Source organism: Oncorhynchus masou, chromosome 23 (genome assembly GCF_036934945.1).
Source record: "Oncorhynchus masou masou isolate Uvic2021 chromosome 23, UVic_Omas_1.1, whole genome shotgun sequence".
In the NCBI taxonomy this organism is placed as follows: domain Eukaryota; kingdom Metazoa; phylum Chordata; class Actinopteri; order Salmoniformes; family Salmonidae; genus Oncorhynchus; species Oncorhynchus masou.
The window spans coordinates 42,031,434-42,053,045 of record NC_088234.1 but is presented as its reverse complement, the minus strand read 5'-3'; the positions used below and the strand labels follow the sequence as shown (position 1 = coordinate 42,053,045).

The 21,612-nt window shown below is 44.2% G+C and overlaps 1 protein-coding gene across 1 annotated transcript in view; it reads right to left on the bottom strand.

Moving 5' to 3' along the window:
* Positions 1-418: 418 nt before the first annotated feature.
* The window catches only part of ide (insulin-degrading enzyme), a 47,235-nt gene continuing 26,041 nt past the window's right edge, over positions 419-21,612 (bottom strand). Inside the window, exons 13-25 of the mRNA XM_064932155.1 lie at positions 21,266-21,388; positions 20,712-20,794; positions 20,267-20,411; positions 17,397-17,507; positions 17,074-17,194; positions 13,785-13,876; positions 13,090-13,201; positions 7,740-7,907; positions 7,300-7,572; positions 5,345-5,406; positions 1,757-1,829; positions 1,572-1,639; positions 419-1,444 (exon numbers count right to left, since the gene is read on the bottom strand). Of these exons, the coding sequence (XP_064788227.1) occupies positions 1,349-1,444; positions 1,572-1,639; positions 1,757-1,829; positions 5,345-5,406; positions 7,300-7,572; positions 7,740-7,907; positions 13,090-13,201; positions 13,785-13,876; positions 17,074-17,194; positions 17,397-17,507; positions 20,267-20,411; positions 20,712-20,794; positions 21,266-21,388 (1,527 nt within the window). The 3' untranslated portion in view covers positions 419-1,348. The remainder of the gene's footprint in view (positions 1,445-1,571; positions 1,640-1,756; positions 1,830-5,344; positions 5,407-7,299; positions 7,573-7,739; positions 7,908-13,089; positions 13,202-13,784; positions 13,877-17,073; positions 17,195-17,396; positions 17,508-20,266; positions 20,412-20,711; positions 20,795-21,265; positions 21,389-21,612) is intronic.

Below are 21,612 nucleotides of genomic sequence, written 5' to 3'. Positions count from 1 at the left end.
CCCTTCAGACAAAATATGATTATTTTAAAGGGTGTCCTGAGAAAAGACTAAATCTGTTTACCCCACCAGACATTCTATAGCAGTCCTTTGTTTTTCTGAAGGATAGCATCTTTAAGATTGCAATGACCCCAATCCTGTTCCAAGTCTGACCAACAGAGGCAAAGTGCAGTTGGCTGACTGTCAAAGTCCAGACACTGCTGTGATATGTGTATCCAGCTGACTTCTCCAGCCACAGTTGTGCATCTATTGGTCCAGATTGGTAGTAGACCACCCCCTACCTCCTTTTAAAAAGGTACAACCTTTGTCTCAAATGGGGGGAACACCTATGCAATAAATCACGAGTCGAACACAATTCAGATTAAAATATTAACAAGCATAAAAGCTATAAAAAGAAAAATGTATAACTCCAAACAAGTAATTAACATAAATGACAGACAAATGTGTTTATTTTTCTTCAATCTCAAATAAAAGCAAACGATTAGAGGGACCCTGAGATGATGCTTGGATAATACAACCCTATAGAGCACTCGTTCAAAAGAAAAGCTTCATGGGACACCTCTCCACCAAACGGGCCCTGACATTTTACCAGTTTAAAAAATAAATAGAGTCAGATCTCAAAACCTGTACATCATGGATTAAAACAGAATCGTTTCCATAAGGCTGATCAACTGAAATGGTGTCCAAAATAGTGTGTTTCACATTCATCTTATTTAAACACAGTCTTTGCGATATCAACTCAGGGAGTTGTCACTGTGCCTTGATGCGTCGCACGAGTACATAAGAAAGTACGTGTCCGGCGTGTCTAAAATGATATTATGTACACCCTTTGCAGAGCTATCCTCCTACACCTCAAAAGCTTCACATAATCATCATGAACCAACAGTTTACTCTCACCACAGCAGCATGTCCTTGTGGCTAAATCAACTAAAAACACTTCCATTATAAAGTGTCAAGGGGTACTTGTACTGGTTTACAGGGTTCCCGGCCTTGTAGTTGTTTAAGTTATTACTATTCCTCTATAATAGGAGCCCTGCTTCAACATTCTATACATTATTGGGAATGTGTGTTGGTGGGGTTTTCCATGAGACTAAAATTGTGTGACCTCTACTCTTACACGGAGCTATGATGAGATCCACAGCCAAGTTGTGGGAATCAAACACATTTCCAAGTGCCTATAGTAGCCTCCAGCCTACCACACACAGATACAAGCATACACACATGCAGGCTTAGTCAGATGAGTGTGTTCCTGACTCCTGTTGCCTCGGGGGACAGGGGGGGGGGGGACAGAGCAGGGCACCCCCCCACCACAGTGCTCCCATGCTGCTCTGGGGGCAGGGCTGCCCGGTCCTCACAGTTTAGCAGCCATGAAGTTGATGTGGGGCTTGGCCAGGGGAAAGAGGGGAAGGCTCCTCTTGAACTCGGTCATGTCCTGGACCAAAGTAGGCTGTACACAGATGGACAGGTCAGTGTATTACAGACGTTAACACATCACCCAAAAAGTTACATAATTCTTCCAATTCTCTATCACAGACACACACTCCTCCTGTATTATAAAAGGATGACTACATTACCTGTGGCAAGGAGGGGGCAGGGACCAGGTTGACGTCATTCTGGGCAGGGAACTCGCCCACGACTGGGCCTAAACAAAAGGACAGAGACATTTAAACTGTTAAGAACAGTCAAAGCAACACATTCACACTGACAAACTGAACTTCTATCCCCCCAAAAAACTCTCCATCACTTGTACAGTACTCACAGGAGTCCATCTCCCTAGACAGGACATGCACAGACACCTTGTGCCTCTTGGGTGCATCCACAGCCAACATATCCTACAGAGAGAGAGACAAGAGTTAGATAGAGACACAGAGAAGAGACAGAATTTAATTGAAGTCACTGTCTGCGAAAAATGTATTATAATGGGGTGAAGAAAGTTTCCAGTCTCCTACATCAGAACAAAGTGGATTCCACAGTCAAATCTGTGGAGGGGGGATATGGTGAAATGTATTACACAATGAAAATATTCTGCATGGGGCCTGTGTTGCTTCTGCTGAGGTAGAAATATGGGAAGTCTCATTGCTTCGCTATCCTTGGTCCCCTTATCCTCTTGAAACACCACCCTGACAGTGACGCACCCCCTTGTTATGGTTGTGGATCAGTGGCAGTCAGTGCAGTTTAAGATTAGGGAGGGCAATTTGTTTTTCATGAGCATGGCCTTATTTCTATTACAGCATGCATATTGGATGACTGTCATTCATATTTCATTCACCCAGTTCAATGTAAAAGTGATAGGCTTAGGCAACTACATGATACTCAATTTCCCTATACCCATCAGGTTGCTACAACATTTCAAGAGGTAGTGAGAAAAAAAAATTGAGGTAACAGATAGTGACACATTCAATACCATCTTGCCTGCATCTAGCTGATCAAGGGTGTAATCATTAGTTCAACAGTTGCAAACGAGAGTTTCTATTGGACAAATTCATGCATGTTTATCCCCATTTCGTTCCATTTGCTTCCATTTAAGAAACTTTTCCCCACAGAATCGGCAGAATGAATATACACCCCCGATCACACGTAAACAGTTCACTTTCATAGCAGCCAAGGTTGCATTCCTTCTCATATCTATGCGCTCTCCTCTCACCTGTTCCTTTTGCTTGTGGACTTTAATGCAGTGTAGCCTAGTGGTTAGAGCATTGGACTAGTAACCGAAAGGTTGCAAGTTCGAATCCCCGAGCTGACAAGGTACAAAATCTGTCATTCTGCCCCTGAACAGGCAGTTAATCCACTGTTCCTAGGCCGTCATTGAAAATAAGAATTTGTTCTTAACTGACTTGCCTAGTAAAATAAAGGTAAAAAAACAACAACAAAAAAACAACTGTATGTGACCAGACGAAAAAAACCTTTCCAAGCCAAACCATATCATAACCGCTACCCACAGCTTTGGGCTCCCCGAGAAGCGCAGCAGTCTACGGCACTGCATCGCAGTGCAAAAGGCATCACTACAGGCCCTGGTATGAAATAAAATGGTGGTTCATTCAAGCTGTTTTACAACCATAGTAGCCCCTTGTTCATGTCTAAGGATTTTGGATTGAATCTGCCCTACAGTGTGCATCTGGACCTTAGAATAGACTCAACACATCCACTTCAAGGTTAGAAAAAATACATTAATCTACAATGAAACTTCAATTTAAGTCACCCTGAAATGATGCTTTACAGCGAAAGCAATCCAAGCGTTTGTGTAAATTTATCGATCGCACGACAAAACATTAAGTACACTTAGCATCAGGTAGCTTGGTTACAAAAATCAGAAAAGTAATCAAATTAATCGTTTACCTTTGATGATCTTCGGATGTTTTCACTCACGAGACTCCCAGTTACACAACCAATGTTCCTTTTGTTTCAAAAATATTATTTTTATATCCAAAATACCTCAGTTTGTTTGCCGCGTTAAGAAATTCCACAGGAAAGAGCGGTCACGACAACGCAGACGAAAATTCCAAATAGTTTCCGTAATGTCCACAGAGACATCTCAAATGTTTTTTTTTATAATCAATCCTCAGGTTGTTTTTAAAATATATAATCAATAATATATCAACCGCAAATGTCTTTCACAGTACGAGAGAGAAAAGCAATACCTATCCAAACTCTGTTGCGCGAGCAAAACTCATGTGACGCGATGTTATCGTTCTGGCTCATTTTTCAAAATAAAAGCCTGAAACTGTCTGAAGACTGTTGACACCTTGAGGAAGCGATAGGAAAAGGAATCTGGTTCATATCCAGCAAAGGGAGGCTATGGTACATGGAATTTTCAAAATAGAAGCCACTTCCTGTTTTGATTTTCCTCAGGGTTTCTCCTGCAATATCAGTTTTGTTATACTCACAGACAATATTTTGACAGTTTTGGAAACTTTAGAGTGTTTTCTATCCAATACTAATAATAATATGCATATATTAGCAACTGGCCGTTTACTATGGGCACCTTTTCATCCAAGCTACTCAATACTGCCCCTGCAGACATAAAAAGTTAACTGACTTGCCTAGTTAAATAAAGAAATTACATTGTTGTCACCATATTAGCTAAAGTAATGTCATAGTCAACATAGCTAATAGAACTAACGCAATTAGTAAACCCGCTACAATCATGCAGCAACGTTAGGGAAAAGGGGAATACCTAGTCAGTTGTACAACTAAATGCCTTCAACTGAAATGTGTCTTCCGCATTTAACCCAACCCCTCTGAATCAGAGGTGCGGAGGGCTGCCTTAATTGACACCCACGTCTTCGGCGCCCGGGGAACAGTGGGTTAACTGCCTTGCTCAGGGTCAGAACGACAGATTTTTACCTTGTCAGCTCGGCGATTCGTTCCAGCAATCTTTCAGTTACTGGCCCAACGCTCTAACCACTAGGCTACCTGCCGCCCCGATACAATGTACAGTCAAGTAAGAAGTTTAGAACTTACACCGGCGGGAGCCAGTGGCAATAAATAAGTAAAACCAAAAGCTTAACTTGACTTGGAAGAGTTCCAGTGTTGTGTTGGATAGTCATAGCCAGCTAGCTAACATAGTATCCCTCTGTTTGAGCAGGGTGTTTTAGTAGGCTAACTGCATTTGCTAGTTATTAAGTGAAAGAGAAATATAGCTCTTGCTTCTCATTCATTTTGGAAGAAATTAGTTCAAAACATTTCTACTATTGTCTCTCTCTGAGTCAGCTAACACACTGCAGTGCTAGCTAGCTGTAGCTTATGCTTTCAGTACTAGATTCATTATCTGATTCTTCGATTGGTTGGACAACATGTCAGTTCATGCTGCAAGAGCTCTGATAGGTCGGAGGATATCCTCCAGAAGTTGTCGTAATTCCTGTGTAAGTCTATAGAAGGAGGTGAGAACCATGCGCCTCTTCGGTTTTGTAATGAAGTCAATGTACACAGAGGACGACGGACGCTAGCTGTCCTCTGGCTACACCATGGCATGATGCTGTCCTACAGAGTGCTGTTGAGGCTACTGTAGACCTTCATTGCAAAACAGTGTGTCTTAATCAATTATTTGGTGGAGTGAATATATTTAGTATAGTTTGATCTAAAAAGGATAACTTTTCCCCCAAAAAATTTTTGTATGAAATTCACTGAGGGTGGTCCTCCCCTTCCTCCTCTAAGGAGCCTCCACTGTTGTGGATATTCTGTGAGCACAGCATACTGTGTCAGTGTAACCTCCACAGCTATGAATAGAACCAGGACGTGGATAAGAGTGGTGGAGGGTTCTAAATGAATCAAGGTGCCATCTTTCAGGGAGGACAGATTGAACAACACACCAGAATGCAGTAGATGGATGAGCAGCTACTATACTCACCCGGTAGAACTGCATGATGTTTTCTTTCGTCAACGTCTTCAGATAGGCCACTTCAATGTTATCTAGAAAACAACAGGAAACACTTTGGACTAAAGGTTGATGATTTGAGATATCCCGCAATATTTCTTTGCGCTAGTTGGCTGTACCTGCACCAAAATTCCAGTATTTTTCCTTCATCTTCATAAGTGGGCAGCTAATTTGTTTTCAGGACTTTTATTTTCTCATGGCTCTCTCGTCACTCTGCAGCAGACATATAGAGCAATATGTTTGGATGTCGAAATCGCACTAAAATCACAGTATTGAATTGCAATACATATCGTATCGTCACCTAAGTATTGTGATAATGAGGTCCGTAGTAATTTCACTTTCGTAGTCAAAAAGCCAGATCTACCGCTCATTTATTTTCAACTACTTAAATGTAACCAAGTTAAAACAGTTCTGCAGGAATGACGTTTGTGCAGTAGGCCTAATGCATATTGGCTATATGCCTGGCAATATTGTTCTTCTCAAACCATTTTATAATGAACAAACTCTACGCGAAAGAGATGTCACGCTGCATGATGCAAATGGTGGTCACACCAGATACTGACTGATTCTCATCCACGCACTTACATTTTTTTTACATTATCTGTGACATTATCTGATTTCCTGATATAAACTAACTCAGTAAAATCTTTGAAATTGTTGAGTTTATATTTAAAAACTCAAGCTTTGATGACAAACTAGATCAGTTGGTGTAGCACTTGTGAGGCGCAGCAGAGCATAAATTGAAATAATTTGCTTTTTTATTTTACTGGACTGATGTTTCCTGCATCTGATGGCCATCGTGCTTTCAAGACAACTGGGAACTCGGAAACAAACAAGGTAAAATCATGATGTCAGTGATCTTCAAGTCGGAGCTCTCGAAAGATTCAGACTTGGAATGACGTGAGTTGGATGACCGTTCAAAAAAAATATTCCCCAGTTGGATCTTATTTTTCCCCCCCGCAGAGTTTCCAGTTGTCTTGAACGCACTGAAGTCAGATGTCTAAAGTTAGCAGTTGTTTTCAACACGGCATTAGTCTCAGCGAGGGAGGGAAAGAGCAGCAGAGGGTCAGCCTCTCATGGTCCCTGCTCTCTCCTTCCTTTCTTCCAGTGAGACTGACCAGAGAGAGGGGACACAGTCTTGCACATGTAGACTAGTATCAAACCTTGCTGAACGCTATAGGCACAGTGATTTGAGCAGTAGAAGCACTCGATTTAGCCACAGATCTTGCGCAACACAATTTTGTTATTTTTTATAAAAGGAGCGCAAGCATTTATCGTTGGCTTTTCTACAGAAATGTTGTGACTAGAAATGCCTTGAAGATTGACCAGTTGACATTGATCGACCGAGGCCCTACAGGGTCACCAGCCACCCCTACTGTACAATGTCCCACTATTGGCACGGCTCCACTCTCTATCATGACATTAGTGGTGACAGTTGCTGCCCTGTCTTCTCCCATCCTCCTTCCCTCTAACAATGAGAACATGGTTTTCATCACTTCTCCCTACTAAGAGTTCTGGATCGAGGTTTACGGCAGATTACCAGCAAATCAGCCCATTACAATCCATAATAGCACTCAGGAGATGCAGGAGATGCTGCTTGGGCGAGGTTTGCTCCACGAGTTTATTCTGGGGCCTAATCGTTGCCAATTTCTGCGGCGAAAACAACCTTCCTTTCCCTTGGGGATCCTCCAGAATGTCAATATAAAAATGTCAATATAAATAAATGCATATTTCATTCAAATCACCTATTCATATAAAAAGACCTCCTAGCAGTTATAATATGAGGATCAGGAGGAATAACCATTTAGTCGACACTAACTACGCAAACTCCCCACAGATATCACTTGGAAAAAGCTTTTAGGCCTCCAGACCAGGTAAAGGAAGGGGTGTGTATGTGCGTGTTGCTCATTGTGTCTGCACATGCTCACCCCTGTCGAAGTTGTACTGCTGAGAGATGATCTCCCCCCAGTACTTGGCGCACTCAGCGGCCAGCTTCTTGGGCTTGTCCAGGCGGCGGATGGCCAGGGCCTGGATGTGTTTCTGGAAGGCCTCGTCGTTCATTTCCTCCACAGACATCTCCATGGCTTTTAGGAATGCCTCCACCCGGCTCTCCAGGTAGTGGGGGGCCTTCTCCGACTGGATGATGAAGCGCAGGCCCTGGACCCCGTTAGCGCGCCGCGGACCGCTAAACACTATGTACCCTGAGGAGAGAGGAAAGTCAAACAATTCACTGTAAATTCTGGAAAGTGTTTATGTTTAACTGCACACAGTCTACTGTCCCCTTTTCACTGCAGGGTTTTGAGTTCAACTGTATTTGAGTACTTTACAAGATACCAGTCTCCACTTGAGTGTGTGTGCGTGGTCTTACCCAACTGTTCCTTGGTGCGCAGTGTGTTGAAGCAAGGCTCAGAGATGATCTGGCAGAAGAGCTCCAGCAGCATGTTGTCGTGGGTTGTCTGCATGTCTGTCTGGTAGTAGATCTCTATGCCACAGTTGTTGTGCACCTCGTTCCTCTGCTGGTACACATACCAGCCACCTGGAAGGCACAGACAGCAGGGTCATAGTCATTAGGGCACATAATGGAAAAGGTTTCAAAATCTTTTGCAAAGGGAAAAAAAAACAAGAGTTTCTTATTGGACAAGTCCAGGTAGTACATCCCTGTTTCAGTACATTTTGTGCCTAACAAATACTCAGTGGACAGTTTATTAGGTACACCACCTAGTTCACAAAAATAGTTCTGCAGAGAGTATGTCACGTGACCATGGCTTGCTCTATAAAGCATGCAGACAGGCATCCAGTTACTGTATGATTGAATGTTAGAATGGGAAAAACGTGATCTAAAAGACTTTGAACGTGATATGGTTGACGGTGCCAGGCGCGCCGGGTCCAGTATCTCAGAAACGACCGGCCTCCCTCCTGGGCTTTTCACACATGACAGTCTAGGGTTTACCAAGAATGGTGCGTCAAACAAAAAACATTCGGTCAGCGACCACAAACAGGCAAATTAAGACGCAGTACAACAGTGGTGTGCAGAACGGCATCTCGGAATGCATAACTAATCCGTCCTTGTCCCGGATGGGCTATTGCAGCAGACGACCACACCGGGTTCCACTCCTATCAGCTAAAAACAAGAGGAAGTGGGTCCAGCAGGCATGCAATCACCAACACAATTAATTGAGTGTTGTCTAGGCCAACAAATCCCAGTTCCTCGAGTTATGCTGATGGCAGTCAGGATTTGGCATAAACAGCATGAGTCCATGGCCTATCCTGCCTGGTGTCAACTGTACAGGCTGGTGGCGTAATGGTGTAGGGAATCTTTTCCTGGCACACGTTAGGCCAATTGAGCAATGTGGCCGTGCCCCGAAATATTCAGACTGTTATGGAGGCAAGGGGGGTCCAGATTGGTGTACCTAATAAACTGGCCACAGTGTATATGACCCAGGGTTTATACACATACTGTAGCATCACAAACTTCAACACACACACACATTTACTAACCATGCAATACAGCTTATCCAAATGCTGTATAATGCTGCAGGCGCAACTCAGCAAACATTGAGACTTAAAAAAATGAATTTAGGAATAAGTAACAAGCCCTAAACAACCTAGCCAGTTGAACTTAATTGAGACTTAAAAAATGAATTTAGGAATAAGTAACAAGCCCTAAACAACCTAGCCAGTTGATGCACCCCCGGCTTAACTGTAAATATACAATTACTAAAGAATGTGTTTGGATAGATTTAAAAAGCATAATACATGAACGTTTATATATATATATATATATATATATATATAGAGTTCAGCTAGAGGACAGTGGTGACACTCCAGTCAGGAGAGACTAAGCCAACATCACACTTTTTGCTGAGTGGCTGTGAATAGGCGTGTTAAAAGCTTTTCATTGGAACTTTCATTTTTTTTTTTTGGGGGGGGGGGGGGGGTGCGCAAAAACCCCACGGGATGTGCTGAGTTCATTTGGATATCGACCGATATTTGAGTCCTAAATGATCAAGTAGACTTTGAATGAGGAAAGATGCAGCAGGTTACTTATGCATATCCTTTTCAATGATGAATGATGTGTCAACAGTTCTCCTCAGAATGCAAAAAGTGTGCGAGTGAAGATGAATGGAAGTAAGCAGTTTAAGTATGTGTCTGTAAAAGTGTATGTTAAGCTTTTTTGTTGGGAAGCTAAAAATCAAATCAAATTGATTTGTCACATGCGCTGAATACAACAGGTGTGGTAGACCTTACAGTGAATGCAAAAGTAGTAGACCTTACAGGCAATGCAAAAGTTTGGGTAGCCATTTGACTAGCTGTTCAGGAGTCTTATGGCTTGGGGGTAGAAGCTGTTTAGAAGCCTCTTGGACCTAGACTTGGCGCTCCGGTACCGCTTGCCGTGCAGTAGCAGAGAGAACCGTCTATGACAAGGGTGGCTGGAGTCTTTTTAGGGTCTTCCTCTGACACCGCCTGGTATAGAGGTCCTGGATGGCAGGAAGCTTGGCCCCGGTGATGTACTGGGCCACATGCACTACCCTCTGTAGTGTCTTGCGGTCGGAGGCCGAGCAGTTGCCATACCAGGCAGTGATGCAACCCGTCAGGATGCTGTCGACGGTGCAGCTGTGGAACCTTTTGAGGATCTGAGGACCCATGCCAAATATTTTCAGTCTCCTGAGGGGGAATAGGTTTTGTTGTGCCCGCCTCACGACTGTCTTGGTGTGCTTGGACCATGTTAGTTGTTGGTGGTGTGGACGCCAAGGAACTTGGAAGCTCTCAGTGTGCTCCACTACAGCCCTGTCGATGAGAATTGGGGCGTGCTTGGTCCTCCTTCCCTGTAGTCCACATTCATCTCCTTTGTCTTGATCATTGGGCCCCCCGTATTGAGGATTAGTGTGGCGGATGCGTTGTCGCCTACCCTTACCACCTGGGGGCGGCCCATCAAGACGTCCAAGATCCAGTTGTAGAGAGAGGTGCTTAATCCCAGGGTCCTTAGCTTAGTGATGAGCTTTGAGGGAACAATGGTGTTAAACGCTGAGCTTTTGTCAATGAAAACCGTTCTCACATAGGTGTTCCTTTTGTCCAGGTGGGAAAGGGCAGTGTAGAGTGCAATAGAGATTGCATCGTCTGTGGATCTGTTGGGGTGGTATGCAAATTGGAGTAGGTCTAGCGTATCTGGGATAATGATGTTGACGTTTGTTCAGTTTGTTATATCTGGAGTACTTCTCCTGTCCTATCCGGTGTCCTGTGTGAATGTAAGTATGCTCTTTCTAATTCTCTCTTTCTTTCTCTCTCTCGGAGGACCTGAGCCCTTAGGACCATGCCTCAGGACTACCTGACATGATTACTCCTTGCTGTCCCCAGTCCACCAAGCCGTGCTGCTGCTCCAGTTTCAACTGTTCTGCCTGTGATTATTATTATTTGACCATGCTGGTCATTTATGAACATTTGAACATCTTGGCCATGTTCTGTTACAATCTCCACCCGGCACAGCCAGAAGAGGACTGGCCACCCCACATAGCCTGGTTCCTCTCAAGGTTTCTTCCTAGGTTTTGGACTTTCTAGGGAGTTTTTCCTAGCAACGGTGCTTCTATACCTGCATTGCTTGCTGTTTGGGGTTTTAGGCTGGGTTTCTGTACAGCACTTTGAGATATCAGCTGATGTACGAAGGGCTATATAAATAAATTTGATTTGATGTGAGCCATGAGCAGCCTTTCAAAGCACTTCATGGCTACAAACGTGAGTACTATGGGTCGGTAGTCATTTAGGCAGGATACCCTAGTGTTCTTGGGCACAGGGACTATGGTGTTCTGCTTGAAATATGTTGGCATTACAGATTCAGACAGGAAGAGGTTGAAAATGTCAGTAAAGACACTTGCCAGTTTGTCAGTGCATGCTCGGAGTACACGTCCTACACGTCCTCACATCGGCTGTGGAGAGAGTGATCACACAGTCGTCCGGAACAGCTGATGCTCTCATGCATGTTTCAGTGTTACTTGCCCGAAGCCAGCATATAATTTATTTAGCTTGTCTGGTAAGCTTGTGTCACTGGGCAGCTCTCAGCTATGCTTGCCTTTGTACTCTGTAATAGTTTGCAAGCCCTGCCACATCCGACGAGCATCGGAGCCGTTGTAGTACAATTCTGTCTTGTATTGCCGTTTTGCCTGTTTGATGCTTCGTCGGAGGGCATAGCGGGATTTCTTATAAACTTCCGGGTTAGAGTTCCACTCCTTGAAAGTGGCAGCTCTACCCTTTAGCTCAGTGCGTATGTTGCCTGTAATCCATGGCTTCTGGTTGGGGTATGTACATACAGTCACTGTGGGGACGACGTCCTCGATGCACTTATTGATAAAGCCAGTGACTGATGTGGTGTACTCCTCAATGCCATCGGAAGAATCCAGGAACATATTCCAGTCTGTCCTAGCAAAACAGTCCTATAGCTTAGCATCTGCTTTAACTGACCACTTTCTTATAGACCGAGTCACTGGTGCTTCCTGCATGAATTTTTGCTTATAAGCAGGAATCAGATTTGCCAAATGGAGGGCGAGGGAGAACTTTGTACGCATCTCTGTGTGTGGAGTAAAGGTGGTCTAGACATGTTTTCCCTTTGGTTGCACATTTAACATGCTGATAGAAATTTGGTAAAAAACGATTTAAGGCGAGCTAAACGTTGAGACTTCCTTAGATATTGTGCACCAGTTGTTGTTAGGCCCGTGTCTTACCAGAGGCTGCTGTTCTGTCCTGCCGATAGTGTGTATAACCCGCCAGCTGTATGTTCTTAATGTCATCGTTCTGCCACGACTCGTGAAACATTAGATATTAGTTTTTAATGTTCCGTTGGTAGGATATAAGTACTTTCAGTTCGTCCCATTTATTTTCCAGTGATTGAACGTTAGCTAGCAGAACGGAAGGCAAGGGCAGATTGGCCACTCGTCGCCTGATCCTCGCAAGGCATCCTGATCTCTTTCCGCGAAACCTACGTTTCCCTTTCCAGCGAATCACGGGGATCTGGACCTGTTCAGGTGTAGATAGTATATCCCTCGCGTCCGACTCATTGAAGACGAACTCCTCGTCCAGTTTGAGGTGAGTAATCGCAGTTCTGATGTCCAGAAGCTCTTTTCAGTCATAAGAGACAGTAGGCAACAACATTATGTACAAAACAAGTTACGAACAACATGAAAAAAAAAAAAAAAATAGTATCGTTGGTTAAGAGCCGATAAGACGGCAGCCCTACCCTCCGACACCGCCATCTCCAAATCCTGCTCCGTTCAAAGGTTAGTTCAGTTTGTGTTTGTTCAGTTAGTTCAGTTTGAGGCTGGCTGGCCGACTGGTTCCAGGATGTTTCCAGGAGGCCCAGACAGCCATGATTTTCCTCTCCTCTGTGCTCAAGTTACTTAATGTCCTCAAGTTACTTAATGTGCTCAAGTTACTTAAAGAGTGCACAGGCACTGTGTGTGTGTTGTTGTGCTGTGGTGCTGTGTGAGTTTGTGTAAGTGGTTAAGGAAAAGTGTGTGTATTGTATTGCCTAGTGATGTCTGTTTCCCCTTTGTAGGTGAGACTTTCTCCCTTGGACATTGGAGGGGCATGAACACTGAGGTGTTACACAAGCACAGGCCAGACTTGGGTAAGAAACCTTCAGCATGGTCACAATGGGGACAGGCATGACGAAGTTGCATGACAAAGTTACATGGAGGTGAAGGGAATGATAGGCTGTGCACTTGGCCTACCATCTGGCACCTGCACCTCCCTGTAGCGAATCAACTGGCTTGGTAGGAGGGGCTTGGTGTGGGCTTGATTCATAAGCGTGTCCTCGACCATCTGCATCATGTCTAGAGCAGACTAGAGAAAGAGAGATCGAGAGAGGAAAGTGAGAGGTGCAAATGACATAAATCAGTGTTGTAATCCACCTTTTAAATGTGTCAAGATACCTCCTTTCCATAGCAGATACATATCTATAGGTTCGTTCGACTGAATCGGAACACTGCTATAATAATTCTGTCCACACAGTAAACGCTTCATCTAAGGTAATAGGAGGCCTGCAGTGCACAGTGAGTCTCTATGGTGATGAAATGGACCATTGCACCCGCTGGTGCATCCAATTCCCTCTCCACTAGACTGTGACATCCCTCTACTGGGCGTCATTACCAGACATAAGGGAGACTGTTGGCGATGGCTGGGATCTTTTATAAAGTGTCATTTGATCGGAGGATCTTATCAGGGTTCGACAGTGTGTTCACCTTCTGTGACACTGCTAGTGGACAGAAAAGCATTCCACTTAAAACCTATATGGGAGAGGAGCGGCTAACCGTATAAGCAGTTATAGAACATATCCACATTCCATACATCAAACGTCTTGCTGTGTGTGTGTGTGTCTGCCATTTACAAATGAAGTCAGTCCACTGGAAGGTAACTTCAAACTCACCTCCTTGGTGATGTTGCCATGGAGAAGGGTCTCGATGTGTAACCGTGACAATAGTTGAGGTATGAAGGCCTTGAGGCGGGGGAGAGTGACATCTGGAAGACAGATTCAGACTGGAGGAATCAATCACAGAGCTATCATTCTAAATCTATACAAATCGGGACAGAATCAAAAGCATCAGTCATGCAGGCTGTTGCTGCCACCACATATCATTCCTGTTGCCAGCGCGGGCAGAAATGTACGTACACAAACACACTCACCCAAACGTGGAGACATGCAGACACAAACACAACACATTTCCTCTTCGCGTAGGTTGGTCAATCTGAATTCACAGTGTCTGACCCAGATTCATTCAAATAGTGGTGAGAGGTGGTGGATGAGCAGCCAGGGATGAGTGACTGGGGAAGGATGGGAGAATAGTAGGGAAGGGGGAACACACAGCAGTAGCTGGTCTGTAAAAACCAGGTACAGGGATCTGTGAAAGACTGGAGACCCAGAGAAGGGCAACAAGGGCACTAACACATAGGCACTAGGTAGAGCTGGGAAGATAACAGTATCGCGATACTTGTTAGTATTGTGGTTGGGAAACAAAACACCATGCGGATTTAACTTCTTTAGGAAAACAGCCCTAATGTTAGAAACAAACATAGCATCAATGCCTTCATCTTGCAGGAACTGCTGACACACTCCAGCCACATGAGGTCTAGCATTGTCTTGCATTAGGAAGAACCCAGGGCCAACCGCACCAGCATATGGTCTCAAAAGGGGTCTGAGGATCTCATCTCGGTACCTAATGGCAGTCAGGCTACCTCTGGCGAGCACATGGAGGGCCCCCCAAAGAATTGCCACCCCACACCATGACTGACCCACATCCTCATGCTGGATGATGTTGCAGGCAGCAGAACGTTCTCCACGCCGTCTCCAGACTGTCACATGTGCTCAGTGTGAACCTGCTTTCATCTGTGAAGAACACAGGGCGCCAGTGGCGAATTTGCCAATCTTGGTGTTCTCTGGCAAATGCCAAACGTCCTGCACGGTGTTGGGCTGTAAGCACAACCCCCACCTGTGGACGTCGGGCCCTCATAACACCCTCATGGAGTCTGTTTGACCGTTTGAGCAGACACATGCACATTTGTGACCTGCTGGAGGTCATTTTACAGGGCTCTGGCAGTGCTCCTCCTGCTCCTCTTTGCACAAAGGCAGAGGTAGCGGTCCTGCTGCTGGGTTGTTGCCCTCCTACAGCCTCCTTCACGTCTCCTGATGTACTGGCCTGTCCCCTGGTCGCGCCTCCATGTTCTGGACACTACGCTGACAGACACAGCAAACCTTCTTGCCACAGCTCGCATTGATGTGCCATCCTGGATGAGCTGCACTACCTGAGCCACTTGTGTGGGTTGTAGACTCCGTCTCATGCTACCACTAGAGTGAAAGCACCGCCAGTATTCAAAAGTGACCAAAACATCAGCCAGGAAGCATAGGAACTGAGAAGTGGTCTGTGGTTACCACCTGCAGAACCACTCCTTTATTGGGGGTGTCTTGTTAATTGCCTATAATTTCCACCTGTTGTCTATTCCATTTGCACAACAGCATGTGACATTTATTGTCAATCAGTGTTGCTTCCTAAGTGGACAGTTTGATTTCACAGAAGTGTGATTGACTTGGAGTTACATTGTGTTGTTTAAGTGTTCCCTTTATTTTTTTGAGCAGTGTATAAATGCAACATGCAATAATTTACAGCGTTATTGTTCATATAAGGAAATCTGTCAATTGAAATAAATGCTTTAGGCCCTAATCTATGGATTTCACATGACTGGGCAGGGGTACAGCCATGGGAGGGCATAGGCCCACTCACTGGGGAGCCAGGCCCAGCCAATCCCCCACAAAAGGGCTTTATTACAGACAGAAATAATCCTCAGTTTCATCAGCTGTCCGGGTGGCTGGTTTCAGAAAATCCCGAAGCCAGATATGGAGGTCCTGGTCTGGTGTGGTTACATGTGGTCTACGGTTGTGAGGCCGGTTGGACGTACTGCCAAATTCTAAGGTAGAGAAATTAACATTAAATTCTCTGGCAACAGCTCTGGTGGGCATTCCTGCAGTCAGAATGCCAATTGCGCGCTCCCTCAAAACTTGATGATCTTGGCAAAAGATAAATAATCTGGTTTGTGCTTAGTGGAACTGTCATTTGTTTTTCAACAGGACAATCACCCATCACACCTCCAGGCTGTGTAAGGGCTATTTGACCAAGAAGGAGTGATGAGTGCTGCATCAGATGACCTGGCCTCCACAGTCACCCAACCTCAACCCAATTGGGATGGTTTGGGATGAGTTGGACTGCAGAGTTTAGGAAAAACAGCCAACAAGTGCTCAGCATATGTGGGAACTATGTGGAAAATAATTCTTCATGAAGCTGGTTGAGAGAATGCCAGGAGTGTGCAAAGCTGTCATCAACAGTGAACTTTCAAGAATATAAAATATATTTTGATTTGTGTAACAATCTTTTGGTTACTACATAATTCCATATGTGTTATTTCATAGTTGCAATGTCTTCACTATTATTCTACAATGTAGGAAATAGTCAAAATAAAGAAAAACCCTTGAAGAGTAGGTTCTTTCCAAACTTTTGACTGGTATTATATGTGATGTATAGACACCATGGACAGTATGTGGATTGAATATATAGTATATCTGAAGAATACATGGATAGAATAGTACATGTACAGCAATAGTTGAGTTGGATGGACGTGGCTACAATACAGTATATACATATGAAATGGGTAAAACAGTATGTAAACATTATTAAAGTGACCAGTTATTTTGTCACCCAGAGTCACATTTTCCAAGCCATCCAGCACACACAATATTTTACCTAGGGCAGGTTTTTTTTAAAGAAGCAAAGAGTTGTCTGCTTCGTGTATTTTTTTTTTACATGGAAATTATATAGCGATACTGATATTGTCACAGCCCTAGCACTAGGCAGGTGAAATAGGGACAAGTTTGAGGTAATAATGAAAAGACAGAAATGCAGTCTTTTCCCCAAGGTGAACTCTGCCTCAAGTGTTACACAGGACATTGCGAACGCATAATGTACTGAACGTACAGACAATACATCTGCTCCTCTTCCTACGGTGAGATTTTCACTGCAGAGAAATGACTGCAGCTCATAGAGGAGCTCAAACTGGCTCAGCATTCAAATGAGAGCAGGGGAGAGATTGGGAGAGAAGAGTATGTGCGTACGTACACGTGCCCGTGTGTGTGTGGGTGGGTGTGTGGAGATAGAGTGAGAACGGCTCACCGTCTAGAGCCTCCTTGAGCTCGTCTTTGGTCCAGGCCACCTCTGTCATCAGCAGACGCAGGTAGTACATGGCATGCTGATGGGGTTGCTCCGCCCTGAAGTTGTTCAGTGACCTCATATACTGGAAGAGCGGTCAAAGGGCAATAGGGGTCAACGTTCAGCCCAATCATATCAGGGGTTAAACACAATACAAGGTTAGTTTGTGTGCGCCATAGGGTCAAAAACAATAGCAGAATCAAACAGTCAAAAACCAACATCAGCTTCGATCCATTATGATTTCATAGCCCGAGTAGTTTTAAACTGGGCGGCGGGGCTCAGCTTACCGCTTCCTTGATGATGTCAAAGCGTTTCTCATCAATCTCAAACGCGGCCATCTTCTCAATGATCTTCTTCAGCAGGATGTGCTGCTTGTCATTGTAGCCCTTCACTGAGAGCTGTGGGAAGGAGATGGAAGGAAGAGGAAAAGAGAAAAAAGGTGAGCATAACTTGATGTGGCATAGAGCCTGTAGGAAAGAACAGTAAAATGTGTGTGCAGATGAAGAAACAGCCCTATCGGTTCAGGAAACTAAAGGTAGTAGTGTTTTAGACCAACCTCCCAAACCTCTCCTCCTGCCCTGGTCCTTCCTCTAGGACAATGACTCCACTCAGCATAATGCCAACCACTATCTGTCAGAGGACACGGGAGTGCTGGCTGAGTCCTGAGTGCAGTCTGTGAAATGGCCCCTCACACACACAGCAGAGGGAGGCAGGCTGGGCCATGAAGGTGCCTCTGCTGTGACTTTCACTGACCGCGCTAGCATCCACGCTAATGACTGTGGCATCACACACTAGCCCGTTAGCACAGGGTTCCAACCCTGCATTGCTGCCACTGCAATGACCATATTATGGGTCTGTAGCCAACTACTCAACTCTACGAAGCAAGCATTGCTCATTTACCATCAACTGCAAATGCATTACCCTTATTCATCGAGTTCTGTGACCAACTAACAATAAGTGATGCAGTGAGTGGTGTGTGTATGTGTGTAAATTTACCAAACCAACAACACCATGCATAGGCAGAGCCCAGTCAAGGTTATATGAAGCTCTGCTTTGCAATATCATCCAAACATTCGGGCCCCTTCATGAATCGGAAATACCCTCAGGCTACAGCGTTTCGCTCTCGCAATCACCCTCTACCTCCCCTTTCTCGTTCTCGCTGACACACACATACTGACACCAGTTAACTGTAAATCTCTTCCAACATCATTACCCTTGATGAGTCCCCAGTTAGTTTGTGCCGACGCAACTCTATTACTGGTGAAGCGTGGAAATCCTTAATACAAAGATAAACACCCCATCATAAAGTTAGCTAGGTATGTGTGATTGGCCGGACTAGAGAATTCAAAGCATCATTTCCACAGTATGTAGCATCAACCCATGAGGGATTAGCCTTTAAAATGTATAATCCAAGTCTTAGGTAGTCTCTTATTTATGACCTTGGTATCACATAAGTGGTAAATAACAAGCAGGCAAAATATCCTCATGACTAGTACTATGCTTCCTTCTGCACACAACAAGCTACTGTTTCACAGAGGTAGGCCTAGTTTGGATGTTAACCAAATGTGAGAGGAGGTCCATTTAAAGAGTGAAACCAAACCACCACAAACCAAAGTTAGAAAGGAGCAGAGTGTGAGAGAGAGAAGACAAGCATCATTGGGCAAATGGGCATCTCGATTCTCCATTAAGCAAAAACATAGCAAAAACCTAATTCCAATACTAAGCGATATATGAAGATAGTTTTTCAAGGACCAATTCGAATGAGCTTGCAAACACTATTAGCTATGTGTACAATGCCAGCTCCAATCTGGAACCTGCTATTGGAATCATGAGTCTGCAGAACTTACAGTACCTATACATTTTTCAGAGGATAAGCAGTGTTTTCAGCTTTATTCCTTTAGGACTTATGAAGGAGACACTTACTGTTCTACTATCTGGCTGACATTGACCGCACAGAGAATTACAAAATGGATGCCAAAGATAAATTAAAACAAAATTTGAGAGAATGTATGAAGTTCTATCTAGGTGTATTAGATGGGGTGTGTTTTCAGAGTGATTCAGTGAAATCAACGGGGCCAAAAGTGTCCTTCAAGATAGGCAGTCTGCTGATATTATAGTTCATATTTTAACCCAGACCTGATCAGTTGAACTTACTCTGTTGTCAGATAAGTATTGGATAAATTCATAGTTGATGTTCAACTTCATATCACTTAAACGGCATTCCTTGAAGACTACATTTGGCCATCCTTGCAGTGAAACCACAAGTCCCTACATAAACGGAGAGAACATAGGAAAGGGGACCTTCTAGGACCTCCCCATCTTCCTACAGACAGACTAACACACAGAAACAAATGGCGTAGATAGACGGAAGACACAGTCTTCCACACTCAGAACCTTAAGATGGATAAATAAGAATTTGTTCTTAATAACTGGACTTGCGCCTAGTTAAATAAAAATTTCAAAAAGATGGGCCCTCCCTCTTTTCCCTTAGCTATTAGGGGGACTGTCAGATGGACACTGTACTTACGAGGATGGCATTCTTCCCTGAGGCTGCCATAGACCAGCCCGGCAAGCCTGGCTGCATATGTATACTCTTAAATCATCCTTCAATAACCTGAGAAACAGATCAGTCATGTTGCAGTGCAGGGGGTCTGAGTATAGGTAGTGACCCCAAAAAATGTAATAAACATGATTGTTGGTAGGGGAGGTGGGATAACGTGGTCAAAAAGACAGAGCAGGGTGAGAAGATTGATTAAGAAGAGTATGTATATGCAGCCTCGCAGCTGGCCTTTCTGTCCACCAAGGAGGGATGGAGTACTTTGCCACTAAATGGTAGGTTAATGCTATGGCTACAACCACTACTACTTAGTGTCTATCTCCCATTCCTTTGTATCAGATTAAAAAATAATAACTGTCTCTGACAGAAGACTGTACCAGATGACTTTTTAAAGTTCATACCCAAACAGTGCCACCACGAATGGGAAACGAACAACTGTCAAGTGTAGCATTTTTGACGAGGCGGTTTCAAAGAAGAAAGGATGAAGAGGAGGATGCAGCCAGGGCTGATACGAAGACCCAGGTTGAGAATGCATGAGGGAGGAACAGATGGGTTTGGGATTGCGGTGGCGTGAGGGCGATGGGGAATTTGAATACTTACATACATCCCATAGATGGTATTTTGGAGGTCATAGTTCAAGCCGGCGAGCTCGGCTGCATATGCATACTCGTTGAGGGAGTCCTTGAGGAGCTCCAGATACAAATAGGCCATGTTACAATGTATTGGGTCCACATACGCAAACGGGCTGTAGAAAAAAATGGCAGTGATGAATCAACTGTTAGCTACAACTCAGCTAGACATCTCTCTCTAAATCACTGTCATTGAAAAACAAAAAGTAGCCATGTTGCTTATACATTCATTGATTAATTCAAGGGAAGGGATCAGCAGGACACGTGGGTTCCCATGTGGTCCTTCCAAATACGATTTCAAATAGCAGTATTTGAGTCCTATAACTACAATTGTTTGTATGAGGAAAATAATACAAAAGATGTATCACATCATCGTCTCAGAAACTTGGAACATGGGCTGTGGTTTGTCTACCAACCTGAAGAACTCAAAGTTCAGGCATGCCTTTGGTAGGAAAAACTTGTCATCCTGCTTGAACCACACCTTGCTCATAGCGGTGTCCTAGGAAAAAGAGGGGAAAAAGCATGATTACATTAGCAACAGATTCCAATGAGGGGAAAGGGCATGCAAAAAGTATATGAAGATATCAGGCTGTAGTACTTGTTTTTAAGGAGGTAGATCAAATCTCCACAACTGCTTTTGAACTTTGTTGGGTTGTGAACCGCAGTCAACAATGTACTGTAATACTGAAGCTAATAGCTCAAAAGAGATTCCAACCTGTCAGCAGTAGTTACCAGGTACATCCTCTGATCAGAACACCTTGACAACAACAGTACTAAATACTTCTCAATCCTGACACCGTTTCCTCATTATCATATGAAAGTTTATGAACAAATTCAGACAACAGAAACATGCAGCTACGCTTTCAGTTCGGTCTAGCTGCTTGGTGAATGAAGTAAAAATAGTTTGATAAATGCAACACCCTGACATTTCAGTCAATTAGCAGATGCTCTTATGCAGAGCGAGACTTACCTTGATTAGAGTGGGAGCGGAGGGAGAGTCCTTCTCCAGAGGGTAGATCTCAAAGCTGGTGGGAATGAACTCGTTCTTCATGGGCAGCTTGAACTTGCCATTGAGGTCAGCGTTTCCCCATTTCTGAAACACAGACAATTTAGCTAGTCCTCCTTGCTAAGTTAAGGGTTGGGAATTTATTGATACATGACTAAAGGCTTCTACACATCTATCCAACTATAGCCAATAAACTATAGATGATGCAACTCAGACGAACTGTCCCAGGCAGATTCTACGTGACGCAGGATCAATTATGTCCAGTGGCAACCAACTACACACTAGGGTTTGGCAGTATACCAGATTTTTAT